The sequence below is a fragment of the Diceros bicornis genome, chromosome 22 (genome assembly GCF_020826845.1).
Source record: "Diceros bicornis minor isolate mBicDic1 chromosome 22, mDicBic1.mat.cur, whole genome shotgun sequence".
In the NCBI taxonomy this organism is placed as follows: Eukaryota; Metazoa; Chordata; class Mammalia; order Perissodactyla; family Rhinocerotidae; genus Diceros; species Diceros bicornis.
The window spans coordinates 7,674,622-7,694,092 of NC_080761.1; the positions used below are offsets into that span (position 1 = coordinate 7,674,622).

The following is a 19,471-nucleotide window of genomic DNA, read 5'->3' on the forward strand; positions in this document are numbered from 1 at the left end:
ATATATACCCAGAAGTGGGATTGCTGGATCATATGGTAGTTCTATTTTTAATTTCTTGAGGAACCTCCATACTGTTTTCCGTAGTGGCTGTATCAGTTTACATTCCCACCAGCAGTGCGCAGGGGTTCTCTGTTTTCCACATCCTCACTATCATTTGTTACCTCTTGTCTTTTGGATAATAGCCATTCTAACACATGTGAGGTAATATCTCATTGTCATTTTGCTTTGCATTTCTCTATGATTAGTGATGTTGAGCATTTTTTCATGTACCTGTTGGCCATTTGTATGTCCTCTTTGGAAAAATGTCTATTTAGGTTTTTTTCCCATTTTTAATTGGATTATTTGGGTTTTTTGCTTTTCAGTTGTGTGAGTTCCTTGTATATTTTATTTTATTCATTTATTTTTTTTGTGAGGAAGACCAGCCCTGAGCTAACATCTATTGCCAATCCTCCTCCTTTTTTTCCCCCCTTTTCTCCACAAAGCTCCAGTAGATAGTTGTATGCCGTAGTTGCACATCCTTCTAGTTGCTGTATGTGGGACGCTGCCTCAGCATGGCCAGACAAGCGGGCATTGGTGTGCGCCCGGGATCCGAACCCGGGCCGCCAGTAGTGGAGCGTGCGCACTTAACTGCTAAGCCACGGGGCCGGCCCCCTCCTTGTATATTTTAGTTATTCATCCCTTATTAGATACGTGATTTGCAAATATTTTCTCCCATTCCATAGGTTGCATTTTCATTTTGTTGTTGGTTTCTTTTGCCGAGCAGAAGCTTTTTAGTTTGATGTTGTCCCATTAGTCTATTTTTGCTGCTGTTGCATTTGCTTTTGGTGTCAAATCCAAATAAATCGTCGCTAAGACCAATGTCAAAGAACTTACCCCCTGTGTTTTCTTTTAGGAGTTTTATGGTTTCAGGTCTTACATTCTAGTCTTTAATCTATTTTGAGTTGATATTTGCGTATGGTGTTAAGATAGGGGTCTAGTTTCATTCTTCTGTGTGTGGCTATCTGGTTTTCCCAACACCATTTATTGAAGAGATTATCCTTTCCCAGTGTATATTCTTGGCTCCTTTGTTGAAAATTAGTTGACCATGTATGTGTGGGTTTATTTCTGGTCTCTCTCTTCTGTCCATTGATCTATGTGTCTGTTTTTATGCCAATATCATATTGTTTTGAATACTATAGCTTTGTAACATAGTTTGAAATCAGGAAGTGTGATGCCTCCAATTTGGTTCTTCTTTCTCAAGATTGCTTTGGCTATTCAGGGTCTTGTGAGTCCATACAAATTTTAGGATTGCTTTTTCTATTTCTATGAAAAATGCTATTGGAATGTTGATAGGGATTGCATTGAATCTGTAGATTGCTTTGGGTCATATGGACATTATAACAATTCTTCCAATCCATGAGCCTGGAATATCTTTCCATTTATTTGTGTCATCTTCAGTTTCCTTCGTCAGTGTTTTACAGTTTTCAGTGTACAGATATTCTACCTTCTTGGTTAATTTATTCCTAACTTTTTAATTCTTTTTGATGCTATAGTAAGTGAGATTGTTTTCTTAATTTCTCTTTCTGATAGTTCATTGTTGGCATATAGAAATGCAGCTGTTTTTTGTATATTGATTTTGTATCCTGAAGCTTTACTGAAATTGTTTATTATTTCTAACATTTTTTGGTGGAGTTTTTAGGGTCTTCTATATATAATATCATGTCATCGGCAAACAGAAAGTTTTACTTCTTCCTTTCTGATTTGGATGCCTTTTATTTCTTTTTCTTGCCTAATTACTCTGGGTAGGGGTACCAGTACTATTTGAATAAAAGTAGTGAGAGTGGGCATGCTTGTCTTGTTCATGATCTTAGAGGAAAAGCTTTCAGCATTTCGTTGTTGAGTATGATATTAGCTGTGGGCTTGTAATATACTACCTTTATTATGTGGAGGTGTATTCCCTCTTTACTCAGTTTGTTGAGAGGTTTATCATGAATGGATGTTGAATTTTGTCAAATGCTTTTTCTGCATCTATTGAGATGATCATATGATTATCTTTCATTTTGTTAATGCGATGTATCACATTGATTTGCATATGTTGAACCATCCTTGCATCCCAGGAACGAATCCTGCTTGATCATGGTATATGTATGATCCTTTTATATTGTTGAATTGGGTTCCCTATACTTTATTGTGGATTTTTGTGTCTAAGTTCCTCAGAGATATTGGCCTGTAATTTTCTTTTTTTGAGTTTCCTTGTCTGGCCTTGTAAAATGAGTTTGGAAGTATTCATTCGTCTTCTATTTTGGGACAAGTTTGAAAAGGATTGATATTAGTTCTTCTTTAAATGTTTGGTAGAAATTTTCAGTGAAGCTATCTGATCCTGGACTTTTCTTTCTTGGAAGGTTTTTGATTACTTATTCAAGCTCCTTACTAGTCATCAGTCTGTTAAGATTTTCTATTTATCTCTTCGTGATTCAGTCTTGGTAGTCTTGTATGTTTCTAGGAATTTATCCATTTCTTCTAGGTTGTCCAATTTGTTGGTATGTAATTGTTCGTAGTAGTCTCTTATGATCCTTTGTATTTTTGTGGTATCAGTTATAATATCTCCTCTTTCATTTATAATTTTATTTACTTGAGTCATGATTTTTTCTAGGAAAGTCTAGCTAACAGTTTATTTTATCTTTTCAAAAAATTAACTCTTAGTTTCATTGATCTTTTCTGTTTTCTTTTTAGTCTCTATTTCATTTATGTCTACTCTGATCTTTGTTATTTCCTACTTTCTGCTAACTCTGGGCTTAGTTTCTTCTTCTTTTTTTTAGTTTGTGAGGTTTAAAGTTAGCTTGTTTATTTGAGATCTTTCTTTTTTCTTAATGTAGGCATTTATTGCTATAAACTTCCCTCTTAGAACTGCTTTTGCTTTTGCATCCCATAAGTTTTTGTATGTCGTGTTTTCATTTTCACTTCTCTCAAGATTTGTTTTTATTTCTCTGACTCATTGGTTATTCTGGAGCATGCTTTTTGATCTCCACATATTTGTGAATTTTTCCATTTTCTTCTTGTAATTGATTTCTAGTTTTATACCATTGTGATTGGAAAAGATGCTTGATGTGATTTCAGTCTTATTAAATTTATTAAGACTTGTTTGTGGCCTAACATACGATTTACTTTAGATAATATGTCATGTGTGCTTGAGAAGAATATGTAATCCGCTGCTGTTGGCTGGAATGTTCTGTTTATGTCTGTTAGGTCCATCTGGTCTAAAGTGTAGTTTAATTCCAGTGTTTCCTTACTGATTTTCTGTCTGGATGATCTATCCATTTTTGAAAGTGGGTGTTAGAAGGCCCCTGCTATTATTGTATTGCTTTCTGTTTCCTCCTTCAGATATGTTAATATTTGCTTTATATATTTAGGTACTCCTATGTTGGGTGCATAAATATTTACAATTGTTATATCCTCTTGATGAATTGACCCTTTTATCATTATATAATGACCTTCATTTTCTTTTGTTATAGTCTTTGGCTTAACTGGCTTAAAGTCTGTTTTTTTCTGATACAAGTACCCTGGCTTTCTTTTGGTTTCCATTGACATCAAATATCTTTTTGCATCACTTCACTTTCAGTCTATATGTGTCCCTAAAACTGAGGTGAGTCTCTTGTAGGCAACATATAATTGGGTTGTTTTTTTAATCAACTCAGCCGCTCTATGTTTTTTGATTGGAAAATTTAGTCCATTTACATTTTAAAGTAATTATTGCTAGGTATGGGCCTACTATTGCCATTTTGTTAATTGTTTTCTGGTTGTTTTGGAATTCCTGTGTTCCTTCCTCTCTTGCTCTCTTCTTTTGTGATTTGATGATTTTCTGTATGGTCTGCTTTGATTTCTTATCTTTTGTGTATCTGCTATAGATTTTTACATTGTGATTACCATGAGGCTTACATTGTTTTAAAGATAAAATGTTTTATGTATTTTATTATTTATTTGTTTATTTTTTTAATTTTTATTTATTTATTTTTTTCCCCCAAAGCCCCAGTAGATAGTTGTATGTCATAGTTGCACAGCCTTCTAGTTGCTGTATGTGGGATGCGGCCCAGCATGGCCGGAGAAGCGATGCGTCGGTGCGCGCCCGGGATCCGAACCCAGGCCGCCAGCAGCAGAGTGCGCGCACTTAACCGCTAAGCCATGGGGCCGGTCCCTGTTTTATGTATTTTAAACTGATAATTATTTAACTTCAAATGCATACCAAAGCTTCCCCCTCCCACATTTTGTTTTTGATGTCACAATTTGCATCTTTTTACGTTGTATATCCATTAACAAATGATTGTAGTTATAGTTATTTTTAATACTTTTGTATTATAGCCTTTCTACTAGATTTATAAGTAATTTACTCACCACCTTTGCAACATTAGAGTATTCTGAATTTAACTATGTATTTACTTTTACCTTTGATTTTTATACTTTCATATGTTTTCCTGTTACTAATTAGCATCCTTTTGTTTCAGCTTGAAGATCTCTAACATTTCTCTTAAGGCTGGTCTAGTGGTGATGAACTCCTTCATTGTTTGTTTATATAGAAAACTCTTTATCTGTCCTTCAATTCTGAAGGACAGCTTTGCTGGGTAGAGTATTCTTGGTTGGCAGTTTTTTTCTTTCGGCACTTTGAATATATGTTCTCACTCCCTTCTGGCCTGGTGAAAAATCTGCTGAGAGTCTTATGTAGGTTCCTGTGTACATAACAAGTTGCTTTTCTCTTGCTAATTTAAAGATTCACCTTATCTTTAACTTTTGACAATTTAATTATAATGTGTCTTGGTAGGTCTTTTTGGATTTATCTTTTTTGGTATTCCCTGGGCTTCCTAGATCTGGATGTCTGGTGTTTGTTTCTTTCCCCAGGTTAAGGAAGTATTCAGCCATTATTTCTTTGAATAAGCTTTCTGCCCCTTTCTTTCTCTTTTTTTCTTGTGGGACTCTATAGTGCATATGTTGTTCCATTCATTGGTGTCCTATAAGTTCCTTAAGCTATTTTCACTCTTTTTTATTTTTACTCCTTTGGATGAATTCCAGTATCCTTTTTGAGTTTGCTGATCCTTTCTTCCACTTGATCTAGTCTGCTGTTGTACCCCTCTATTGAATTTTTTAGTTCAGTTATTGAACTAAATAGGTAATGTGGTGCATTGAGGGGAATGGTGACTGCCGAGCTTTCTGGAGTCACTCTTTGAGGTTGATACTCCCAGTGTACACTCCTGGAGTTTAGTTATTTAGAGTGCTGCTGCTTGAATGTAGATTTGTGTTATTGTTGTTTTGATTTAATTGGTTTCTATATAATATAGGTGGAGTGAATGAGGACCATGAGAGAGTTTCTGATTGTGGGCTGAATGTGAAACTAACCAGCTCCAAAGTTTCAAATGGAATTATTGTTGTATACTTATTGCTTATAAGTCTGCTTTTTCCCCTCCAAATTGACAAAGGTCTTTTCCCCATAGTGACTGTCATTTATGATTTTAATATCTTCTTTAATAATGATTGTAAATACCAGTATAAGGATGTTAGACTTTATCGTTTATACACTTGGGAGTCTTGAAGCCACTGGGCAAAGTATGCTAAGTGGTGGTTTTTATCTGAAAATAGTGTATACATTTGATTGAAGCTGGGAAGGTAGAGGCAAGAAAACACTTGAGGAAACTGTTTGGAATCCTTCATGTTTGAGAGGAAGATGAGAGCTGCAATAAGAAGGTAGTGGGGCAGTGATTATTTGAGGAGGTAGTGCTGGTGGCAGTGGAGAGGTCTTGATGATTGACTATGGAATCAGAAGCAGATGAAGCCACATTTCTATGTTTGAGTGAAAGGACAAATGATAGTGTTAGTGATGGAACTAGGAAACCACTTGCTTTTGCTAAGATTACCTCCTTGTCTTTTTTTCTTTATTGTCTGTGAACTTCTAGATCCCTTTGTGCTTGATAATTTTCTGTTTCCTCGTCCTAATGTGAAACTGAGGTATCAATTTAATGAATATAAGTTCTCCCTTTTTTATTTTTAAGTGAGTCGATCCTTTAAAAATCTTTCAAACTCATCTTCCTCTGCCAAATTTTGTGCTTTTTTTCTCCTGTGTTCAGTGTGGATGGTTTTATTGCACACACTAGCCCGCAATTAAATTTTATCCTCCTCAGTTTTAATTATTTCCCAAGATAAAGTATCTGTTTGCTGTGAACTAATTTATTTTCATTTATAGACAATTTATATCAAGTAAGCTTGCAGCAACAAGAATAATAGATATTAAATGCCTTTGTCAAGGTAATCAGTAATTCATTTATAGATGTCAAATAATTAGTCTTTGCAAAGTGTAAAACAGCAGGAATTTGGCACATAACATTTGGGTTTGTTTAAATAAACTAAGAAGAAGGTAAGAGACTTATTCAAAGTGAATCTATGATAATTATGAAAAATAAGTTACCAGTCATTCCATTTAGTATATATACCGTTGCTTTATTCAGTAAAAGGTAAGGTTAGTTTTATAAATAACATTGAAAATCTAAAAATCAATTATAAGTTGAACAAAGCTTAAAAGCTACTGATCTGTAAAGTTATTTTACTTGGAAAGCTTGAAACTTCCAAATGTAAGACTTTATACTAAAAAGCTGACAGATTCTTTAACCATATTGGTATTACTATGTGTATAAGCTATAACTAACTAACCTTCTTTTTATTTAGTGTTTTTTAACCTTTCTGTCTCTTTATATTTAAATATGCCTTGTAAGCAGAATATAGTTTTTATAAAAATTAGTCTGTTGCCTTTAATTGGAACATTTAGTTCATTTACATTTATTGTAACTATTGGCATATTTAGATTTAAGTCTGTCAGCTTATTATTTGCTTTCTATGTGTGCCACTTGCCCGTGGGTGTTTTTTTTGTTTTTTGTTTTTTTTTTTGCCTTCTTTTAGATTGATGTTAGATTTATATTGATTTTATCCTCTTAATTTCTTTCAATGGACACTTGGCATTACTTCATGCATTATGAATTTTTCAAACTCAATGTAAGTTTGTACTTTTATCTCTTTGGACCGTATAGGATCCTTAGAACATCTTAATTCCATTTAACCTCTTGTCAATATATGTGCTGCTGTTAGATATTTTATGAGTCTACTTATGAGTTTTTTAAACTTTACACACTTTGTTACTGTTTTATGCAGTCGTTGGATCTCACCACACATTCACTGCCTTCCTTCCCTGCCCTGTTTTCCTCTTCATTCCTTCTGACATTTCAGTTTTTATCTGAAGTCATTTTTCTTCTGCTCAAAGAATGATGTTAAGTCTTCCTTCATTTTTGAGGAATATTTTTTTTTTTTTTTAAAGATTTTATTTATTTATTTTTCCCCCAAAGCCCCAGTACATAGTTGTCTGTCTTAGCTGCACATCCCTCTAGTTGCTGTATGTGGGACGCGGCCTCAGCATGGCTGGAGGAGTGGTCGGTGCGCACCCGGGATCCGAACCCGGGCCGCTGGCAGCGGAGCGCACGCACTTAACCGCTAAGCTACGGGGCCGGCCCTTGAGGAATATTTTTGCTGGATAGAGAATCTAGGTGACTCTTACTCTCTTGAAGCATGTTGAAGAGGCCGTGCTGTTATCTTCGGTCTTCCACTGTTGAGTTGTCAAGCAGCCATCGTTCTGGTTGTTGCCCTTTGAAGGTGACCTGTCTTTTAAGGCTAAGGTGCTTTTATGAATTTCTCTTAGTCTTTGGTATTTAGGGGTTTTACTTAGATGTGATTTTATTTATTTTACTTAGGGTTCACAAGGTTTTTTAAATTTATGGCTTGATGTCTTCTACAATTTGAGGAAATTCTTAGCCGTTTTCTCTTCAAATATTGATTCTGCCCCATTATCTCCCTCTTTCTGGGACTCTATTTACATCTGTTTGACCTTTTCACTCTATCTTCTGTGTCTTTTACTCTCATGAGTAAATCTCTATTCTTTTGTCTCTCTGAACTTTCTTCTGGATGTTTTTTCTAACCAGCCTTTAATTCACCCATGTTCTCTTTCGTTGGGTCTAATATGATGTGAAATTTATCTTTTTCATTCTTAATTGTAGTTAATTAAGAGGGAAGAGTTAGGGAAAAAAAACTCCTTGTGTATGGAGTGGAGGGTGGGTGGGGGGGTTGATTTTTTAAAAAAAAATTGAGAAATACTCCCCAGGGGCATAAGTTCAGTAGCTAGCATTCTGGGAGCCCAGTAGGCCTTACTTTTGAGCGGACTTTCACTTACTCTCCGCACCTCCACCCACATTTCTGCCTTTTGGCCCTAAGAGAATAGCCTCTCTGATAAAAGTCTTTAGAAAGTCAACTTCCCATTTCTCTGGACTAGGGGATGGCCTGAGGAAGAGGATCTGAAGGTCTAACTGCTCTGTATAAAACCGTTTAACCAGTTCTTCTATTTTTATTTCCACCATGATAACCAGTATCTCCAATTCTTGAACTTTTCTAGGGTTTTGTAATGCAAATCATCATTTTTTCCCCTTGGCTTTCCCTACTATAGGTACTTAGCAAAATGACGGAGGTTGGAACTCAAGCCCATTAATTTAATCCATCTGCCTCCATCTTCTGACATATTGTTGATATCTCTTCTTTGCTATTATCTTCTCTCCAGTTTTCCTTTTCCTATGGATTTACCCTAAAAAAAAAAAAAAAAGTTATTCTTTTGCTGTCATCTTAGTGGCTTTTGAGATATACTGTGTTTACCAGAAGTTATAGAACTTCCTTTTCAGTGAAGCCTGTGGTTGAAAATTAATTTTGTTTTATATTCCCAGGGCATTCATTGGAAATTACCACACACAAATCATTTTAATTTTAGCCAGTTGTGTTTGTTGTATAATAAAAATTCTATCTGATACAACACTAAGTCTGCATTATGTCTTTCCTAGGGGGTGTGTTTATTTTAGGTCAAAGCTGGGAATATTGGTAGAACTCATTTAAAAGCTTACAGCTATATTTTTGTATGTAGCAAAACTTTTTATTTTACCTGGCACCCGAATATTAAACAGTCTTCTCAGTGACCCTCATTTAAAGGATTTGAGAACTGATAAAACATTCAACAATACTTCTCATTAGGATATTGCGGTGGTGACTGAATTTCAGGGTATTTGGCATATGGAAGAAGTATTTGAAATTTGAGTATGTTTAAAACATTATAGGAAAGTGAAGTTGAAAAATACCAAACTCTATACAATGTTTTATCATAATAAAAAATATGCCTATGTTTAAATGAAACCTTACTGTCTTATAATCAAACAGTATTTGGAGCTGATTTTTTTTTAGTTGAGGTGAAAGTCACGCAGCATAAGATTAACCATTTTAAAGTGAACAGTTTAGTGGCATTTAGTACATTCACAATATTGTGCAGCAATCAATCACCTGTAACTAGTTCTAGAACTTCTTTTATTGTCCCTGGAGGAGACTCGCATGCCCATCAAGCAGTCATTTCCAGCCCCAGCAACCACTCATCTGCTTTCTGCCTCAGTGGATTTACCTATTCTGGATATTTCAAATAAATGGAATTATACAATGTGTGATTTTTTTGTGTCTGGCTTCTTTCACTTAGCTTGTTTTTGAGGTTCATCCATGTTGTGGAAGTATCCATACTTAATTCCTTTTTGTGCATACAGCATGGACATTAGAAAATTTGATGAGAAATCATTCATAATGCAACTAATAAAATAAATAGGACTTAAGCTGGAGAAAGCTTTTAACTTTTTTTTTGTGTGTGTGAGGAAGATCAGCCCTGAGCTAACATCCATGCCAGTCCTCCTCTTTTTGCTGGGGAAGACTGGGCCTGGGCTAACATCTGTGCCTGTCTTCCTCCACTTTATATGGGATGCCGCCACAGCATGGCCTGACAAGCGGTGCATCGGTGCGCACCTGGGACCCGAACCCAGGCCGCCAGCAGCACAGCACGCGCACTTAACCGCTACGCCACGGGGCCGGCCCCTGGAGAAAGCTTTTAAAATATGCTTAGCATTAGTCCTATTTTGTGTTAATACTTTTTTAAAAATATAATTTGATGTGTTTTGATAAAGGTAGAGTACATTTCCAATAAGGTACAGGGAATGAGTACAGGTCTATGGACCAGTTAACATCGTAATGTTCCTTGGTTAAAGCTCTGCCCCTGTCCCTAGTGCCATACGAGTGACTGGCGGGAAGTTACTGGTAAAGTAGTACAAAGATATTGATTGCTACAGACTGTTAACACTAGAATGAAATAGTAACCTCTGTATTATTTGTACTTTCTTTATGTGAAGCTAGTGTTTATTTATAAATATGTAGGAACTTTTTCTTCTGTGAAAATTAAATTAATATTGTTAAAGAAAAATTATTCGTGGCACTTGTTAAAGAACGGGAAGGCAGACTTTATTCAGGAGAACTGCTGCAGTGGGGTTTGGCAGTAGAGGAGAGGTTGGGCTCAACTCTGAGCACAGTAAGGAAAAGTGGGGATTCATAGCCAAGGAGTGGAGTAGGGGATTGGTGGATGGAAAATGACTAAGAGGCGACATCAGGGGTGAGGAAGAGCCTGGCTAAACTGACTGGACAGAATTTTTGCTGAAAAGCAGGCCGGGGTGATGAGATATCGAGAGTGGGGGATTTTCAGTAAACTCACTCAGGAGGATTCTTGCTAAAACTGGACTAAGCAGGCAGAGCCCCTGGACTAAAGACAGAGCCCAAGGTCGGGGCCTACAAAGAAAAAGGACTCAGAGAAGCCTGTCTCGAGTTTGGTCGCGGGGAGAGTCTCTTGTCAGTATAGGTCATTTGTGGCCAAATGTTAACGGCATATCTAATACTTAGCTATGTAGTAAAGCTTCCTGGTGTTAACATGCTTCATTTTCAGTGTACAGTCTACTGTTTAATCAAGCTCATCTTAAAAAAAGGATCTTCCTTTTTAGTGGTTGTGATGCACATACTTGAGTCTGGTGTGCATTTCTGAGAGTCATTTGTTGCTGCTACCACGTAGAAAATTCTTACGGCTATAATTGCTATTGGAATGTTTTCTGGCAGATAAATCATGCCATGTAATTGAAGATCATATCACAACTTCTCGTCCACTGAAAGCGTAGTTGCTTATAACTAAAAGTGAACCAATGGTGTTTTTGTGCTAAGTCAATGAAATGCTGTTGTACCCACAAATGTAGAGGAGATTGAAATCATCAAGTTTGGGACTTATGTGAGCACTGTAGGACCCCAGGCCAGACTTGACTATAATGAAAACTTGGAGGATTATCATAAGAGAAGGAAATGATCCTTATTATTGAGATCCAGATAGGTATCAAGTTAGTGATTCTTAGTGTCTAAGTAGCTGTACAAGGAATTTGGTGACCATATGTGTTTCTAGATACTTATGTGTTGTGTTCTTGGTAGACTCTTGGAAGAATGAAGTTACTCCTCTCACGTAAGTGTCTATTTGAGACTTCAAAATAAGAATATAATATATCAGAATAAGAAAGAAACATATTCCTTCAAAGAGGATTCATTCTATCTCCTGGCAGGCTGTAGAGTAGCGCAGATTGCCCTGATTCAGTGAGGGACCCAGCTGACTTGAGGTGGATTTGCAAAACTTGTGATACTTGTTTAATCTGTGACTCACCAGCCACCCCTCTTCTAAGTGGTAGTCTTCCAGAGGTCATAGTCGAAGGCCTAAGGCCTCTCCTTTCCTCAGCACCACAAGACTGCCAAAAATTCTGTTATTTTCTGTTTTGTTTTGCTACTTTCTGTTTTGTTTTTTAACCTCTTGCACTGTGTTTCTTTCTTTTTTTTTTTTGGTGAGGAAGATCGGCCCAGAGCTAACTTCTGTTGCCAGTCTTCCTCTGTTTTGCGTGTGGGATGCCACCACAGCATGGCTTAATGAGCAGTGTGTAGGTCTGTGCCTGGGATCCGAACCGGCGAACCCCGGGCCACCGAAGCAGAGCACGCAAACTTAACTACTACGTTACTGGGCTGGCGCCCTTGCACTGTGTATTTTTAAGAATTTGTCAGCTCCCTCTAGTGGAAAGCTGTTGGGGTCACATCTTTGCAACTCTTCTTTCAGGAAACTTGGCAGCTCTGAACTCCAATTTTTGCCTCCAATCCTTTGAAATTGCTGAAAACTCTGATGACTTCTCTGCCTCTTAGCAGCTGCCCTTGCCTGGCCTTGGTTTCCTCTGGACTTTGCCCCATGCACTTTTTCTCTTGGTTGATTTTGCTTTGTATCCTTTCACTGTAATAAGTCATAGCTGTGAATGCAACTGTGTGCTGAATCCTGTTAAGTCTTTTAGCAAATCACTAAACCTGGGGTGGTCTTGGGACCCCCCGTAGACATGCATGCCCATTCTGAATTTTTGTGAGGTGTGATTATTATCTCAGAGATTCGAATGTTCTCCTGAGAATGATCAGATACAGGTGGTATTGTAACCCCTTTACACATGGGCATAAACCGAGGCTCAGAGAGGAGTCTACCCAAGGTCCCAACAGAACCAGCAGTTGAGTCTGGGTCTAACTCCAGAATTCCCCTGTACTTTCATTTATCTTCCAAGTGACTAAGTAAAATTACTAAAAAGGAATGGTTTTAGTTTTTGAAGCTCTTCTGCATTATTTGGGAATTTAACCTTCTCATTATGTATAAGGCATGTTTTTAGATCAATAGCAAAGTAAATTGGAGTTTCATAACTTAGTTCATTACTGTTTCCCAAAGGCTGCTTAGTTATACTTCTTTTTCCAACGAAGTATCAGTAAATTAGCAGCTTTCTTTCCTTTTTTCCAAATAGATATTCTCTTGTTAGATATTCTGTGCGTGTGCGTGTGCACATGTACAAGTATTTGTGTGTATGCTGAGGTCACTTAAGACTGACAAACATTGTCACTTGTATTTTGTATGAATGATTTTGTTTACTTTGTGATATTTAGTAGGTGCTATATCTCTTATGGGAATCAAATTATATAAATAAAATATTCTCTAATATTTATGTAGTTAGGGATTTTTTTTCACCTTAGACCTGACTTTTCACCACAAGAAAGACACAATCAGCAAGTCACACACTGCTGATAATTTGAGCAATGGAGTATTTTTTTGTTTGTGCATCAGTTTCAGAAATTCTCCCCCAGAATATCTTTATTGTGCTGTCTTAAAACAGGTAGGTTAGTCTCAGCATTGTAGGAGAGTTCAAGGTTGAGGGAGCATTCTGAGTCACAAGGGTCAGGCAGTGTTTTGGTCCTGTTGGCCCATTGCCTGGGCTCTTTGCAAATTGAGAAAGACTGATTTACTTTTTTCTTTAACAAGGTAGATTTTATTAATGTTATAGTAGCATTTTATATTTGTACAGCTTAGGAGTTTACAAATGTGTTCACATTTACTACCTGATTTGAGCCAGACAGCTTTGGGAGGTCATGCGGCTGATATTGTTGTCCCTGCTTCACACGTGGGAAAACCTGGGGCCTGGAGAGAGTGAGGGACTTGCTCAAGGTCATGCAGCTGGTTAGTAGACGAGTAGAGGCACAAGCCCAGAATTTCTGACTCCGTACGGTATTTTGTTTCTTGTGTGCTTGTGTGGGTAACAGAGCTGATGATCTACGTTCTGGCATCTTGGATGTCAAATCAGCTCTCATGGAGGTGGATGGGTGCACCTTTGAGGGAGACGGGGAATTTTTAGGTTTAGTTTTGTGTAGTGCTTAATAGTGTAACATAAGGGTAGCCAGAAAACTTTCTGGAACTGAATGAAGCAGAATTTTTTGTTTTCTTTAGAAATCAGTTGGAATTATAAACCTGTTCTGCATTGTAATGACACCATACAGCAGAGAATTTCAATGCATTTATCCTGTGAGAAGGCCCTTTGGGTGAAGGTTTTGATATTTTTCTTGAAGCAGCATAAAGAGCATTTTGCGGGGGGGAGGGTGGAGACTCAAATGCTGTTCTCTTTTAGAGTGAAATATTTCTTACTGAATTGTTTTGGCTTAGTCATCTTTATCTGTGAAGTTAAAATCCAGGATAGAAGGGTGTTAAAACAAGTGTATATAGGACAGCTGCTCGACAATGAAGGAAAAACGGCAGGAATGAACTTGATGAAGAAAACCATGGGATGAGGGAGCATTGGTGGGAAAGTAAAGTAAGAGCAATGGGAAAGCGTTAAATGCTGGTTAGACTTTCTTTTTTTATGGTTGAAATAATGCAGAGGGAATGCTGATGCAGAGGGATTAATTTTTTTTTTTTTGTGAGGAAGATCGGCCCTGAGCTAACATCTGCCAATTCTCCTCTTTTTTTTTTTGCTGAGGAAGACTGGCCCTGGGCTAACATCCATGCCCATCTTCCTCTACTTTTTATGGGACACCGCCCCAAAACGGCTTGACAAGCGGTGCGTTGATGTGCGCCTGGGATCCGAACCAGCGAACCCCGGGCCGCCACAGCGGAGTGCGCGCACTTAACAGTTTGCGCCACCAGGCTGGCCCAGCAGAGGGATTAATTTTTTTTATAACCCTGTGGCAAATTACCTGAAAGTCTTAGGTGAAGGTTATTGTGGGATAATGTGTATGAAGATGCTTCCTAAGTTGTAAAGGGCTCAAACATATGTTGGAATTATTAATAAAAGTAAAGCTGAATTGTTATGATTCGTCTCGTGTCTTAAGTTTTTTTTACTGAAGTAAAACTCAGTGGAAAGGGGTAATATAAACATTGATGATCTCGTTGACCTCGTGGCTTCTCATAAAGAGTTCAGCAAACATTTGTTTAGGGCCTGCGGTGTGTCCAGCACGTCTGGGAGCTGACAGGACGCACTAAGATGGGTAAGTTCCCGACCTTATGGCCTTACAATTTACACTGAGAAGACAGGCCCATAAATAGATGGTTTCAGCTGCATACGAGAAGTGATCAGAATGAATGTTTGTGCAGAGTTCGAAGGGAATATAGAGAAAGGGCGCTTGTCCCAAGATGGGCTTTTATAAAAGAAGAATATCTAAAGATGAGCCTGAGTTGCAGTTTGAAAGAAATACGAGTAGTTAGGAGAAGAAAGGTGGGAAGCAGAGAAATGTCCTAAGTAGAGAAACAATGTCCGTGAAGGCTTGTAATGTGAAGTGTGAGGCAAGGAGTGGTCTGGAGATTGACTGGCAGAACTCACTTGCTGAGAATTTTGATTTTATGACTCACTGAGTGAATATGATATTGAGAATGCTACAAGAGGAGCAGGCTCGGTGGGGGAAATGTGAGCTTAGTTGTGAATATGCTGCACTTGAGGTGTGTGTGAGAAAGGTGTGTGAATATATCAGCAAGTCCACGCATGTACAGGAGAAGTTCAAGGGAGAACTCGGGCTGGAAATTTGCATTTGGAAATGATCAGAATACAAATTAAACTAGATGAGCTCACTCAAAGAGAGCATGCATGTAGGAAGAACAGTTGGCCAAGAGAGCATTTTTATAAGCACCTATTTTTGAGGCATACACAGAGGATGAGGAGCACTTGATCAACATTGAGAAGAGACAGAGGGGAATGAAGCAAACCAGAAGAGAGGAGTATCGGAATTTCCACCACAGTCAAATGCAGCAGAGAAACCATTTAGAAAAAATGGACTGGAAAGTGGCAACTGGAATAGCAGTAAGAAGACTGCTCTCAGTGGAGCGAGGCAGATTGTAATCTTCCTCCTTCCCTTTCCTCTATCTCAGCATTCCCCTGGCTCCTTACACCCACATCCGCTGATCTCTCCTGTCCTCTGTCCCCCTCCACCTCCAATACCTAAGTTAGCACTGATGGCCCCTTCACCATTGCCGGATGTACTCTTACCTTAAGGAAGGAACAGGAGGCTAGGAACATGATTTTGTTTGGATCTGCAGAAACAGGAGTCAACCATCAGGGCCAGTGTGGGGTACAGGAGTGGGATAAGAGCATGAAACTGGTCCGCTCCTGGGTATCAGGATGGGTGATGCCAGAACATGAATGGAGTTCAGGTCACAGCGTATGAATGAGCCAAGATCAGGAACTGACAGGCTCAGATTATTTTCTGGATCCAGAGCCCTGCACTTTCCTTATTATGGGATTTCTTTTAAATTTCCAGGAGCTTGCCTTCCAGGTTGTGCTTCTCTGTCTTAAAACTGCTTGTCAGCATCTGACAGCAGCATTGCTCCAAGTCTCTCTGCTGTCTAGGAGGTTTTTTTGGCTTGATCCTGGGCATGTTTGTTGCTCCTAAGTCAGACTTCTCTCCTGTTTCCTCATTGTCTTACAGCTTTAAGACTAGCCTTTTTCTTTAAACTCTTGCCCTTAGTTCAAATGGATTGATTTTCTAGTATTCAGCTTCCATGTAGAACTAGGTCCTTGCTCTGACCCCAGTGTAGTGGCTGGGCTTCCTGCAACCGGTTTCATTTATGCCAGTCTATTTTCCGTGGTGGTGGTGGTGATGGTAGTGGGGTTGGAATTCTGCTGTCCGTAGATTTCCTGAACAATGCTTGCCTGCCCACCCGCCCACCCACCGCCTGGATTTTGTGTTCTTCCTGCCTGTTGGGAGGCCCCGTGATGTTGCCAGGTATCTGCAGTACACTGGCCACTGTGCCCATCACTGTGGGGTCAGCCTCTGCGGTCCTGGGTGGTTTCCTCAGCCCTGTACTGGTGTAGCGCATGGCTTTTGAGCAAATCTGTTTCCTTCCTTGCATTTCCATGATCATTTCTTGTTATACCAGTCTCCAGGAAGAAAATAAGCAAGTATGTAGCAGGAGATTTGTCTTTTCTTGCTGTCTCTCCCCACTTCTCTCTCCCTCCTTTGCTTCAGCTAGTCTTCCATCTATTCTAGGAATCACCTGGGACACCCTGAGAATTTGAAACACCATGGTCAAAAAAGAGGAATGAATTATTGTTTTTCAAAAGAATAATTGTCATTTAAAAGGCAAATAATGTTTCTTTTAATCTTTTTTTTCTAGAGACCTAACACATTTATGATAAATATTTTGCTTGCGTAATTGAAAGCTGAGAAGTTGTTTTTGTGAGTGTTAGGTGTGTTGTAAGCCTTACACAGTCCTCCAGGCCACTCAGCTTGGTTTATCAGGGCGACTTGATCATAGTGTGAGCTCTGAACTTTTAAGAGGAAGTTTGCTATATAAGGTCAAGGTGGTTTTGCAATATATTTTTCTCTTTTCTTTAATGAGCAAAAATAAAACAATTCTAGGAAAAAAGGTAGTCTCACCAGATGAGTTTTGCTTTCTCTTCTCAGAAAATTAGAACCATATAATCTGTTAACTTGTCTTTCCCACTTAAACTTCCAGATATCCGAGCTGAATTTAGTATTCAGTTGCAGGAATTCTTTCATTTTTTTTTTTTTTTTTTTTTTAAAGATTTTATTTATTTATTTTTCCCCCCAAAGCCCCAGTAGACAGTTGCGTGTCACAGCTGCACATCCTTCCAGTTGCTGCATGTGGGACGCGGCCTCAGCATGGCCAGAGAAGCAGCGCGTCGGTGCGAGCCCGGGATCCGAACCCGGGTCGCCAGCAGCGGAGCGTGCTCACTCAACCACCAAGCCATGGGGCCGGCCCAGGAATTCTTTCATTTTAAGTGTGTAGTGACACCTGCTTCTCTGCTCATTTTAACAGATTATTGCTCCCTTTTTATTGTCTGATTTTATAGCTTTTAATTGCTTCAGTGATGGGAAATCCTTTTTGGAAGCAGGTGGGATATAAACAAACATACATTTATATGGAATTAAGATAGTTTTGGTCACAAAATGGGAGCATTGAAATGTTTCAGTAATGTTCCTTTGATATGGGGAGTGTGTGTGTGTGTGTGTGTGTGTGTGTGTGTGTGTGTGTGTGTAAAATCTCCCAAATGGGGCGAAATCAGAATGCTGTGATTTTTTGAAGAGGAAAGAATATGTTCCCCTAGTGGAAAGATTGACTTAATCCCACACAACGTACCTAATGAAATATTTAGAAGCACTTAGTGCTTTTAAGAAAATACCTTCTTCTGTGTCCCAAGGGAAAGTAATTAATCTGGGTGTGGAGTGTTCACTTGTTTTTCTTTTTTATTCTGGACCAATGGAAACTGTGAGGATGGGTATATGGGCTGTTTTTATGGCAAGTAATCACTTTATAGACTTAGAATAAGTGGTTTCAGTGCGTTACTGGAAGAACCAATTAAATACCCACAGTTTCTTATAAAGCCTGTTGAAATTATCTGTTGCTTGATTTACAGTGACTAAAATAGAACTTTTAAGACTGCAAATTGATGAAATCCTTCAAAGAAGTAACCTAATGAGAGTCCCTTGTTTTTGTAGCTATCTAATTGTAGGATGTATATTGACGCTTTTGTAATATTATAAAATCAGCATTTCACCCTTTATTGTCAATGCAAGGAGGTTTCAACTATTATAAATCTCTTAACTTGTTCATTTGGATAACATTTTTAAAGTTAACTCAAACTACTTATATTATATTGAAATCAAAGTTAATCTATTATGGTCAAATAATCTTATATTGGAACCTTAAAACCTAAAGAAGTCTTGTGTGTTCTCTGTACTTTGGCTCTAGCCCTACCACTTATGTGTTGGATGAAGACGAACCTCGATTCCTTGAAGAAGTGGATTACAGTGCAGAGAGCAATGATGAGTTAGATATTGAATTGGCTGAAAATGCAGGAGACTATGAACCCTCTGCTCAAGAAGAAGTACTTTCTGACTCTGAATTATCAAGAACATTTCTGCCTTGAGCCCTCTGCCGTCTCTTGTTAACTGCAAAGAAGAAATGAAATATCTTGGTTTTTATTATATAGGAAGTTTGAGAGAAATGAGCTGACTCAGACAAAAAGTAACTTGGGCCTGTTTGGTTTCAAGACAATAAATATGTTATTAATTCATGATAAAATTGGCACTTGTTTTATTTTAGATATTCAATGCACCTTATATAGCATTGAATTATCAAATATTGGGTTTACTTTTTTTTAAAAAACCTGAGTATCATTGCATGAATTTTTATCTCCTTATGGTTATATCCTGCATCAAATGGATAATGTTGAAGTGTGTGAGAATATAAAATCTAAATTCTAGAATTGTTGAAAATCCTGAGTTGTTGAAAACTAATATATATGTACATGGATTTGTATAGGTGTGTCTGTGTAGGTGTGGGTAGATATTGAAGATAAGACTGTTCTTCAGAATCATGTTAACTGTTGAGTTGTGACTGAAATAATCCAGAGTTTGCCTTGAAACCATTACATTCTACCTTTACCAAATTAAGCAAATAAAAACTATATTAAATGTTGCATTCATTTCGTCTTCCTTTTTAACCAGCTCAGATTATTCGGTTTATAGAATCTTTGTGAGAATATTATAAAAATTCAACATCTGAACACATTGATAAAAATTTGTTAATAAAATGCTTAATTTACTAGTGTTAAGTTTTTTATGGTCTAGGTATACATCTACCTATCATAAAAGATATATTTGAACAGCTCTTTTCTCTAAAATTGTGTCTCATGGGTGCACCTGAAGTTTATCACTGTAGTCAGTTCATTAATAAGCT

General features: G+C 37.9%; 1 protein-coding gene across 12 annotated transcripts in view; it reads left to right on the forward strand.

Annotated features, from left to right (window-relative positions):
• Positions 1-19,210, forward strand: part of AGTPBP1 (ATP/GTP binding carboxypeptidase 1) — a 157,791-nt gene extending 138,581 nt beyond the window's left edge. For 11 of the 12 annotated variants that reach the window (XM_058565511.1, XM_058565512.1, XM_058565513.1 and 8 more), the window contains one exon: positions 18,482-19,210. In XM_058565511.1, coding sequence (XP_058421494.1) covers positions 18,482-18,659 — 178 coding nt within the window. In that variant the 3' untranslated portion in view covers positions 18,660-19,210. Of the gene's footprint in view, positions 1-12,040; positions 14,190-18,481 lie in introns of those variants that run through there. The other variant, XM_058565517.1, reaches the window with a different exon arrangement.
• Positions 19,211-19,471: the final 261 nt, after the last annotated feature.